Source organism: Sinocyclocheilus grahami, unplaced genomic scaffold (genome assembly GCF_001515645.1).
Source record: "Sinocyclocheilus grahami isolate Dianchi unplaced genomic scaffold, SAMN03320097.WGS_v1.1 scaffold40.1, whole genome shotgun sequence".
NCBI classification, from domain to species: domain Eukaryota; kingdom Metazoa; phylum Chordata; class Actinopteri; order Cypriniformes; family Cyprinidae; genus Sinocyclocheilus; species Sinocyclocheilus grahami.
In genome coordinates this window covers 1,066,267-1,078,080 of record NW_015505219.1, presented here as the reverse complement: position 1 = coordinate 1,078,080, position 11,814 = coordinate 1,066,267, and the positions used below count along the sequence as shown (strand labels likewise).

At 38.2% G+C, this 11,814-nt stretch overlaps 1 protein-coding gene across 4 annotated transcripts; it reads right to left on the bottom strand.

The window, feature by feature from the left end:
• Nucleotides 1–764: 764 nt before the first annotated feature.
• On the bottom strand, nt 765–11,331 carry LOC107582053 (flotillin-1-like). 4 transcript variants are annotated; one of them, XM_016267764.1, is made up of 13 exons: nt 11,313–11,331; nt 9,211–9,265; nt 7,149–7,224; nt 4,430–4,520; nt 4,204–4,347; nt 3,850–3,969; nt 3,318–3,413; nt 3,065–3,217; nt 2,718–2,899; nt 2,251–2,296; nt 2,011–2,148; nt 1,767–1,931; nt 765–1,066 (listed from the first exon to the last, which is right to left on the bottom strand). In XM_016267764.1, the coding sequence occupies exons 2-13, from the start codon at nt 9,251–9,253 to the stop codon at nt 1,043–1,045; spliced, it is 1,278 nt and encodes a 425-aa protein (XP_016123250.1). In that variant the 5' UTR covers nt 9,254–9,265; nt 11,313–11,331; the 3' UTR covers nt 765–1,042. The 4 variants fall into 4 exon arrangements, with proteins under 4 accessions (XP_016123250.1, XP_016123252.1, XP_016123248.1 ...); XM_016267766.1 differs by lacking the exon at nt 11,313–11,331 and adding an exon at nt 11,280–11,298; XM_016267762.1 differs by lacking the exon at nt 11,313–11,331 and adding an exon at nt 10,906–11,011.
• Nucleotides 11,332–11,814: the final 483 nt, after the last annotated feature.

The following is an 11,814-nucleotide window of genomic DNA, read 5'->3' as shown; positions in this document are numbered from 1 at the left end:
GGAGCAGATGATGTAGTACACCTAACTTATAAAATGATCATATAATGTGATAAAATAATTTACAAACTAGAATATAAAAACTGAATGTTACAAATGGTGGATTACAAAAACAAAAAGGAGCACAATGTTCCAGGTTCAGTACAAACACAGGCATGCACACAGACAGGAAGAGTGAAGTACACAGCAGCATTGCAAAACAAAAAGACTAACTTCTTTTTTTTTCACAGTGATATGAGAAATGAAACCATCATCAGCCTTCACTGGAGTTTCTGTGGGCAGAGAGACATACAGCCTGCGTTTAATACCTAACCAGTTTCCTCTTCTTTTTTCCTGTTTGTTCATCAGCTTCAAAACATCAAAGGGTTTCTTTTTTTCACACTTCCCACCCCATCTTACTTTTCAACTTGCTGTATAAATCACTTTACTGAGCACACAGACAGTAACAAAAAAATTATGATTTTTTATTTATTTATTAATTTATTATATTCCAAATTTTTTTTATTATGTCTGCAAACTGTGCCACAGTTTAAAGGAAAAGGCCTGCACAGACCATTGAATGACAAACCTTAAAACGGCAAGAAAGCGTCACATTTCAGTGTCTGCAGACGTGAGGCATCATGCACGTGGACTATGGCTTGAGTAATGCACTTCAGGTGAATTTACATGCATTTGACTTGAATGCACTTCGGTTTTGAAAGAAACTGCACCAGAATCAACATGCGTGTGGCTCTGACAGACAAGAAATACAGAAACTACTCAAAAAATGAAAGGAAGACCAGCCCTGCTTCCCTGAATATTCACCGTTAACAGTGGCTCTGGAGCAGATGATGTAGTACACCTAACTTATAAAATGATCATATAATGTGATAAAATAATTTACAAACTAGAATATAAAAACTGAATGTTACAAATGGTGGATTACAAAAACAAAAAGGAGCACAATGTTCCAGGTTCAGTACAAACACAGGCATGCACACAGACAGGAAGAGCTGAGATCCACGATCAGAGCTGATCAGACCCGATTCCTTCCTCATGAACTCCATTAGCCCATGCGGGTTGAAACAACCTGCCAAAACAAAAGTTAACAAAATGTAGTGTGGCTGGAGCAGGTGTGTTTTAAAGCAATTTTTACTGTATGCAATCTTAAGGGGCATTCACACAGGCACGGGTTTTTAAATCAATAAAGTCATTTTCAATAAGAACTACTTAAAATACTGAAAATGTACAAAGATTTAGCTAATTACAAAATTTTGCAACATTAAATATCACAAGGATTTAACTCTGCTATTTATTTGGCCAAGTTTAAAATATATTTAATAGCATTTTTAGAGTTGTTAAGTTCGATACATTTTCCTCAATCAGTTCAAACTCTATTTCAATTAAATTTTTAATTAAAATGTTTCAGTAACAAATAAATGCTGGAAAATATTGCTGTTTGTCATTATGTACTGTCAATACAGGTACATATAATAATATAAAAAATATAAACTATAAATATAAAAAAAACTTAAATATCATTCCTTCTTGTATTTATTTTAGTGAAGAAACGGTGTGGAAAATATGCCTTGATTATTTTTAACTAGATTTCTACTGATATTTACTTTGAGTAAAATGGTATATGTATTCCCTAGCTCCATTTTCAATGACAACTGCAACAAAAAAGAATTACAGCAACTATCACTGTGAACGCAGACGCTGCAGCTCAAGTGATCTGCTGCCTGATACCAGCACTAAAGAGATTTCATTGCTGACGTGAGTCTGGTCACCTGTGAGATTTTGACTCCAGTCAGTTTCTCCACTGCGCTCGGCAGGCGAGTCATGATTTCCAGAACTTCTCCTGTCAGCTTAGCTGCGCCCACTTCTGACCCACCGCTGGACACCATGGTGACCTTTTGGGCTGCACAGAGTGGCTTGCTGATCTCTTCTGCCATCTAGAGGAGTGGAGGCCATTATTGAGTGGTCTTATCACTGAATTTATTCATGGACATTCAAAATTTCGGATGCACTAACCAGTGGGAGCTTCTCCAGCAGCATGTCCACCATGGCTCCCTCTTTGTACTGCTTAAAGGCTTCTGCCTTTTTGGCCATCTGCTCGGCTTCAGCCCGACCCTTTGCCTCCAGTGCAAAGGCCTCTGCCTCTCCTCTCATCTGAAAGAGAGACAGAAAAAGATGAATATTGAGCGGGGTATGCGTCTTATGAGAATAGTAACGCTCATTTTCAGCGGCAAGAAACAAGATTCATGAACTCACTCTGATGGCCTCTGCCTCAGCTTCTGCCTCCATGATCAACTGAAGCCTGTTAGATAAGAGAACATTAACCCCCGGTTTCACAGGCAAGGCTTAAGCCTAGTCCCAGACTAAAATGCAAGTCTGAGCTGTCAACTGAAAGAAACTTGCACGGACTGATCTTAAAATATATCAGTGCCTTTGTTTTGTCTCAAGATGCTCACCAGAAATGTGTTTTCTAAGGCGAGTTTATGAAAAATTACTTAAATGTCCTACTTGAACTATGGCCTAATCCTGGCTTAGTCTAAGCCCTGTCTGTGAAACCAGGCCTAAATGTTGTTTTTCCCCTCCGAGATTATCATACCAAGCTATGAGATCTATTCTTCAGATTTGCTTCCACTGAAGCACAAATTTGTGTTAAATTAGACAAAACACCAAAACATTTGGACCCCAATGTTTGTGTAGCGCTGCATTAGTTCCTCAGTTCTCACTTTTCTGCCTCAGCGAGCTTCTCAATGCGGTATCTCTCGGCCTCAGCTGGTTTCTGGACTTTGGCCTCCAGTTCCTTCTCCCTGCGGGTGATCTCCTGCTCCTGTAGAGTGATCTGCTGCGTACGCTCCACGACTTGAACCTGCATCTTCTCCTCCTCGATGCGCTGCTTTGTCTTGGCCACCTGATGCAGATGATGGCGAGTAAAAATGTCAGTAGATGTGACTTAATTGTCGTTTTTGTTGAACTTGCCTAGTTTGACATGAAACATTAACCAGCCAAACAGTTTGCAGTAAACTGGCAACCCTCATATTACCAGCTGAAAACCAAGTTGAAGATCATTTGGTACCTGAAGCTGATAGGCCATTTCAGACTCTGCCTTCTTGGTGTTGACCTCCATGTCATAGGCGGCTTTCTTCAGCTCAAAGTCTCTCTGGGCTTTAGCCATCTCAATCTCATTCTTATACTGAGCAGAGATCTTCTCCTGCATGGCGTGAGCCTCCTACATACACAAACACACACATGAACAGTTCTATCATCGTTTTATTCGACACCAACGTCACACATCCAACAATGATAACAGAAATAAGAAAAACGTTCACCCTGATGACGGCATCCCTCTTGAACTGAGCTTCACCGATACGGGCATCTCTTTGCACCTGAGCGGTACGAGCTTTACCCAGCGAGCTTAGATAATTCTGTGAGAAAGTTCAAGTGAGTTTCGGTTGAGTGATATATATAGACATACATATACATTACGATTATACACTACCTTTTAAAAAGTTTGAGGTCAGTAAGATTTTCTTTTTGGAAGAAATTAACACTTATTCAGCAAGGACTCAAGGAAAGATGTTATTTTGTACTGTCTATGCATCAAAATATTGAAAAATATTAAGCAGCACAACCGTTATAAGATATTTTTTGACCAGCAAATCAGCATATTAGAATGATTTCAGAAGTGTCATGTGACACTGACGACTGGAGAAATTGCTGCTGAAAATTCAGCTTTGCCATCACAAAAATAAACTACGTTTTAAAATCTATTTACTACATGTTAATATATTTATAAGTTACGGACCACAAGCATTTGAATGGTACTGTATGTTAGGGTGTGTGCTGCATGATTATAGTCACCTGATCATCATGCACATCTTTGAGCGTGTAGCTGACGACACCGATCCCCATGTTGAGCAGGTCAGAGGAAGCCACCTTAAAGACCTGCTCAGAGAACTTTTTACGGTCCTGATAGATCTCCTACAGACAGAAAGAAAGAAAGAGAGAGAGAGATTGTACAATAAATAAATAAACAGCTAACAGCAGCAGTACAGTTAGTTGCACATCAAATGTTTTAGACAACAAAGGTTGCTTGTTGATTTCAGCACTAAAACCCTCCAGTCGCCTTTGCCATCTTCTTATAAAAAGCTTGATTCTTCCATCTCTTTGTGTGTGATACAGAATACAAACAGCTCTATTAGCACATGGCAGTACCTCCACAGTCAGGTGGGCGATAATGGCTCTCTGATGTCCCTCAAGGGTCTCTAGGGCAATCTGAGCAATCTCAACCTCCGACATCCCCATGAACATCTGACAGGCTGCGGCCAGCATTTCTTTATTCTGACCCTGGATCTTCACCTGCAGGACACATGAACAGCAGCGCTTACAGACTGTACAACAGATGTGTGCAACAGATGAGTGTAAAATGTGTCTCTCTAACCTGAGCAATGCCCGTAACCGAGATTGGTACTCCATGTCTGGTGTAGACCTTATCACTCTTCACATTCAGAGTCAGAGTATTGAGAGAGATCCTGGGAGCAAAGAAAAACGAGTGAAAAAGTAGTCAAAGTATTTTTTCAACAAAAAAAAAAAAACAAAGGCAGATTTACACGCCATCCTAATGAAATTGCAAAAAAAATTCAAGAGGGTCTGGCTGCAGCCTTGCACTCTCAGACACTTGCGCTTCCGCTAGCGACGTCACTTGCAGTCTTTTATTTTGTTCTATTTATTGATTACTTTTTGTTTGAATCACTCAACATTTTACAACAGTAGCCAGGTGGTGAAGACAAGAAGAAAGGAACTAAATTACGAAGTCACTTGCAATCGCCACTTGCACTCTCCGCTACCTGTGACGTCACTTGCAATCGACACAAATCGTGCGTGTTGCCAATGGAGACAAGAAGCTGTGGTGATTAAACGATTAAAACTAATTTAGTACTATAACATACAGGGTCCTGCAAGAAAAAGACAAGACCCGCAAATCCGTGGCCACAGAACAGCAGAATATGAACGCAATGCACAAAGTCTCTGGTTAAGCGTTTTCCTCCTGTAGAAAAACATAAACACGGCTTAATGTATTAAGATACATTAAGTTAAATTAAAAGATCAAATTCGATATATAGTTATTATTTAATGTACTACAAGGCAAACAAATGGCTATGAACACAATGCGTAAACTTTCACTTGTCCTCCCATAAAGCAAAACGCTTAATGTTGTATAATAATGGACTAAGATGATAAAGACAATACAGTAGCCTATATGTCTTGTTGTTGACTCAAAGTATATACAGACCAACAAATATGAACGTGCATTTTGAAATGCATTAAGTGATTTTAAAAGGATCAACTCCGTACAGGCAAGCAGACGAGCCCAGAACACAATGCGTTAAATTGCACGTTAAACATTTTCCTCCCATAGAAAATCATTATAAATAAAACACGTAATGTAGCTTAATGGACCAAGACAATGATATAAAAGAGCTGTAGACAGTTTATTCTCTATGGAAAAACGCTTAACACAAAACTGTGCATGTTGCATTATTCTGGGCTCACCTGCTTGCCTGTACATATAAGTTATGTATATTAATAAGTTTGGCCTTTTTAGTCCATTATGCCACGTTTTGTGGTATGGGAGGAAAATACTATATACATATTCATTATATTAATATATTGTATATTTAATAGCATCTTAATACATTAAGCCATGTTAAGTGTTTATGTTTTTCTACAGGAGGAAAACGCTTAACCAGAGACTTTGTGCATTGCGTTCATATTCTGCTGTTCTGTGGCCACAGATTTGTGGGTCTTGTCTTTTTCTTGCAGGACCCTGAATGTTATAGTACTAAATTAGTTTTAATCGTTTAATCACCACAGCGTCTGGTCTCCATTGGCAACACGCACGATTTGTGTCGTAAAATGTTGAGATTCAAACAAAAAGTAATCAATAAATAGAACAAAATAAAAAATAAAGCCTGCAAGTGATGTCTCTAGCGGAAGCGCAAGTGTCTGAGAATGCAAGTCTTAGAGTGCAAGTGCGAGGCTGCAGCCAGACCCTTCTCAAAAAATTGGATTTCCCAAACAGGTTTCCCGAATATGGGAATAGGTTTCCACCAAGGAATTAAAAATTTTTTTTAAAGATAAACTCTTTTGACTTTTTATCTCACAATTTAGTTGTCATTTTTTTCCTGGCAATTCTAACTTTTTACTGTGAATTCTCTGTTTACATGTCGCAATTCTGTTTTTTTTCCTGCCACAAAATAAAAAATAAAAATGTTTTTCCTCACAATTCTAACTTTTTTCTCAGAACTTTTCTCTCAGAATTAAAAAAAAGAAAGAAAAAAAGTCTGAATTATGAGATATAAACTCAGCATTGCGAGAAAAAAAAAATATCACAATTACCCTTAATACAAGCTCCCATAACCAAACATACAGTGGGTACAGAAAAGAATCACATTTTGTTGCTTTGCAGCCTGAAATGAAGACAGACACAGCTTTTGTTTTATCCAGCTGTATTTTAATTTTTTTCTGACATATTGGTGTTATATCTTTCACTTGGACATTATAAGTTGCACTGAGTAAATACAGCTGAATAAAACAAAAACTGTGCCCGTCTTCATTTCAGGCTGCAAAGCAACAAAATGTGATTATTTTAAAGGGAGGTGATTCTTTGCTATACCCATTGTATCTATTGTCTCCCATTATTTGGGCAAATAGATAGCCCTGCCCCCAAAATCAAGCAACACCCTCATATAGTTCTGCACAATGATGGCTGAGCTTGACCTCACAGATGTGACTGCTGATGTACAGTAATCAAATTATCAAAACTATGTGAAGCTAAGGCAAATTCATCCGCAGTAATCTTCAAACTACTGCAGTGATCCGCAGTGATCTACAAAATGAGAAGAAAATATTCTTTAAAGACTGAGTGATTCATTAATCCTCGCCATGTATACGTGGAGAGGAATGTAAACACAAGTGGAGTCTTTACTGCACACAGGGCCACCTCATCGCTCATGAGGCCCGGGACTCCCACTCTTTTCTGGAATTACATTATTGACATGCACTGCAGCACCTGGTTTAAAAAAAAAGGTTCTTATGCACGTGTGTTCTTGCACTAACATGTTCTAATATTCCGTCTTCTATTGTAATTCTATACATACCGCTGGATTTGCTGAATGCAGGGAAAAACAAACACTCTTCCACCAGCAATCATTAGAGGAGGAGAGCGGCCACATCCTGAAAGAGAGATTTGGTTTGCTGGTAAAAAGTGTCAATACTTGATTGAAAACATACTTAGTGGCCATTCACTAGCTAGGGGTTGGAGGGAGGTATATCCAAAATGAAAAATCTTACAGTATAGAAACCGTAATTTAATATCACGGTAACGGTGTATATAAAACAATTATATGAATGCTCTTATTAAAATTCTGACAGATACAGATAAATTGATGATTATTTTTATGTTATGGCTGGTAAATGATAAATGGTCAATAATACAGTTTAATACCATTTTGACTAAATAAATGAATATGAAAATTATAGTATTATAACTGAATGAAGTGTTATTAAAAATTAAGCAAGCATCATCTGAAGGTAAAAATAGGGGGAGAAAGACAATTAAATAACCAGTATCTACCAATGGAAATATTACTGGCAATGAAACGATATTTTATATTTATTTATTTTATTATACAAAAAAAAAAAAAGTAAGTCGGTAATGTCAAATATATGCCGTTCTTTTTAACTTCCTATTCATCGAATAATCCTGAAAAAACTCGGTATCACAGTTTCCACAGTTATTTTCAATTGTAAAAATATTTTGCGATATGACATTGTATTTTTGATCAATGTAGTAAGAGACTTTTTATTTTTACAACATTTAAAAATAAAAAGTATGACTATTCCTATCAACAAAACTGCAATCAAGAAAATGTCAATCCCAAGCAGGATTTCCAACATTATCAAAGACACTCATTAGCACACTTCCTGCCATTGCATGTCTCCAGCGGCATGTCAACGGTTTACAGAGTGAGACATAATAGAGCTAGTAACTTATTTTTTTTGCCCCTCTGCACTGTGCAGTTTGACTGCATTAACCTTGTTGTAGTAAATGTGAGCCTGCTGCAGTTTTTCCCCTGAGCATTAAAGTAATCTTAATGTGTAACCACTGACATTTATCTACACACAAAAAAAATCACAACCATTACAGTGAACTTTGTGTCCGTTTTGACCTGTGAATGAAAGTCACATGAACAGCTGAAACCAGTTCTGCATTTGGACATTGTTTAAGAAAGAATGTAGTTTGCACAATATCATTGATCTCTATGATCATTACAGAACTCCACAGTTTCTTGTAAAAGTCTGATGGGTTTCAATCATTAGTTACTATTTAGTTCAATCCACAAGCTATCCGGTTCTATCAACAGCTGTTTTAATTTTAAAGGGGTCATATGATATTGCTAAAAAGAACATTATTTTGTGGTTTAAGGTTCAAAAAACTCATTATTTTCCACATACTGTACATTATTGTCTCTCCTCTATGCCCTCCCTTTCTGAAACACGTCGATTTTTACAAAGCTCATTGGTCTGAAAAGCTAGGTGTGCTATGATTGGCCAGCTATCCAGTGCATTATGATTGGCCGAATACCTCAATCGTGTGACGGAAATGCTACGCCCCTACCATACTGTGATGGAGCAACGAGACAAAAACATTAAAACCCATTATAAACGAGGCATTTGTTGCAACCAGTGGGGACATAATTACGGATTATAATGACTTAGAAGTCTTATACTGTCTTTTTACGTGTTGCGTTGCATCGCATAAACATAAAACCATGTCTGCATTTGTGATCGGAGAAATGGCAAAAAACAAGCGCTACTCTACGCTGCTCAAATCTTCCCACACAGTGACGTAGACATGTGGGGGCGTGTTTAAAACGAGGCGTTTTAGGTAGGCGTGGACAAGTCTTAACTTTTATCTCTTTGGGTTTGAGACTTTAGTCTTTGCAACTTTAGGGATCTTATCTATTCACGAACAGCTTGTAACACTCCAAAGAGAAAGGAAAACTTGAAATCGCATCACATGCCCCCTTTAAGTTCTTTTTTGATCGTATGTACATATATTATCATTATTGTAAACTTGAAGTAGGATTTTTACTTCTATGTTTATTTATATACATAACTGACATAACTGTGTAACAAAGCCCAACAGATGCAGCATACCTGAGACCACCATCGCCTCATTGGGACCACAGGTGTAAAACATCCTGAATTAGATCTGAAGAAAGAAAACCGCAGTAGTTAAAAGGCATCAGTCACTAGACCGACACATGCTGGGAATATTTTAGATATGACATCCCAGTAAACACAGACAGCACTAGTTAATCTCAAGAGTTCAGTGGAATATGATGATGACTTCTAGTTTATGTCTCTCATGTGAGTTTGCTCTTCTCATTGCTTTCCTGTAAAACACCTACAGCTCTTTTCACTTTCAAATCACGGACCTGTTAGTTAACCAAATATAATAAATATATATATATAATAAATAGTAAACCTAATCTAAAAAGCACTTTACAGTAGAAGAGATCTGCATAATGCTGTGCAACAGGTTAGTTTATATCACAAATGCAAAACTTACATTACACAATATACAAAATCTTCATATAAACGACACAATTATTAAGTTCTGCATCTAAATATTAATAATCAAAAACTCACTGTAAAGGCTAAACGACAAAAACCAACATGCATATATTATGCCATAATGAACATTAAACCTCGACGATAAATAAACGCCTCTCACAATAACACCTAACTGAGGTCCGAAAACACAAGCTAGAATAAAACGTGCGAATATGTAGAACTATATCAATCTGTACGTGTTTAGAGGCACTAATGTATTTTGCAACAGAACAGGAAATGCTTGGCTACTACCAGAGTATAGAAGCCCACGAGGCGAAACTCAATAGAACGCTCCATAGCAACAGCAAAATCTAAAAGAGATTGTAAGACTGTAAGACATAAGAAAGGAGTAGAATGCTTGCGTTTCGCCCGCTTGCTCTCTCGCCTCTTCTAGCGACTTTCAGCAGTTTTCAGTCCAAAATGGCGGCAGCGCCTCCGCAGCGCCATCTATTGACTGTTGCCCTTATCACTAGAGTTTCGCCTCTTGGGCTTCCTTACTCTTTGCTACTACTTAGCAGCAGAGATCTGCATAATGCTGTGCAACAGGTTAGTTTATATCACAAATGCAAAACTTACATTACACAATATACAAAATCTTCATATAAACGACACAATTATTAAGTTCTGCATCTAAATATTAATAATCAAAAACTCACTGTAAAGGCTAAACGACAAAAACCAACATGCATATATTATGCCATAATGAACATTAAACCTCGACGATAAATAAACGCCTCTCACAATAACACCTAACTGAGGTCCGAAAACACAAGCTAGAATAAAACGTGCGAATATGTAGAACTATATCAATCTGTACGTGTTTAGAGTCTCTAATGTATTTTGCAACAGAACAGGAAATGCTTGGCTACTACCAGAGTATAGAAGCCCACGAGGCGAAACTCAATAGAACGCTCCATAGCAACAGCAAAATCTAAAAGAGATTGTAAGACTGTAAGACATAAGAAAGGAGTAGAATGCTTGCGTTTCGCCCGCTTGCTGTCTCGCCTCTTCTAGCGACTTTCAGCAGTTTTCAGTCCAAAATGGCGGCAGCGCCTCCGCAGCGCCATCTATTGACTGTTGCCCTTATCACTAGAGTTTCGCCTCTTGGGCTTCCTTACTCTTTGCTACTACTTAGCAGCGGCTATGTTGCATTTCACGCGACTAAAGTTTACTTTGGTGTTGAGAACCACAAGTTCAGAAACTTCGTGATATTTAGATAAACCCACATGCTCTTACCGATTGCTGATGTGTCGTTAAAAACGAAGTAAATGTGGCTCGGACCGTCTCACTTGTGTCGAAGGCAAGAGCTCGACGTAACCACGCAAACTCGGCCGCGCCCATTCACAACACTGTGAGCTCCCTACAGTCACTACAGTTCTGGGCGTTAGTGATGGGAAGTTCGGATCATTTTACCGACTCGGACCTTTGAGTCTCGTTCAGCAAAATGAACGAATCTTTTTCCGAGTCATTTCGTTCATTTTAGCAAAATACAATAAAAATGTCACGTGTTACTTCCCTAACACGTCTACTAACGCAAACGTTGATCACACTATTACTACGAACAATACAAAACTGCAATAAGAAACCGAAAAGATTAATTCATTGTTTACCTGGGTCTTCAGTCTATGATTAGCTCACCTCACCTCTTATCGGACAAGTCTTCGGGTTTGAGTCGTTCCTTCATCAAGTGACAGCCCCATTCGCTTTAACCAATGCAGTCTGAGCCGGAAAGAGAATTGATTAGTTCTTTTTGTAGCTTTTTACTTCTTACAGTTTCTAAATGTGTGAATTTCTGTCATGATGGTTATTTTCCATAACACTGAATGTTGTAACAAAGGTAATAAAGAGTTGGTTATTATTATTATTATTAAGTCTCTTTCCGGCTGAGTCTGCATAGGGCAAGCGTATGGGGCTGTCACGTGATGAACGATCTACTCGAAAAATCCGAAAACTGGAGAGATGAACTAATCAATTCTCTTTCTGGCTCAGACTGCATTGGTTAAAGTTTATGGGGCTGTCACGTGATGAACGAATGACTCGGAAAAACCCGAAGACTCAAAACAGGTGAACTATTTGACTAATTCCAGTACAGAACCTATAGGATGTTGCGCATGCGCGACTGAACGAATCACTTCCCGAGATGAC

What these genes read in the sequence shown, in the direction of transcription:
- LOC107582053 (XM_016267764.1), bottom strand. Translation starts at nt 9,253, where the DNA reads ATGTTTTACACCTGTGGTCCCAATGAGGCGATGGTGGTCTCAG. An exon ending in TCGCCCACCTGACTGTGGAG is followed by an intron (nt 3,970 to 4,203) that starts GTACTGCCATGT and finishes TTCTGTCTGTAG; the next exon opens with GAGATCTATCAGGACCGTAA. An exon ending in AAATGGCCTATCAGCTTCAG is followed by an intron (nt 2,900 to 3,064) that starts GTACCAAATGAT and finishes CATCTGCATCAG; the next exon opens with GTGGCCAAGACAAAGCAGCG.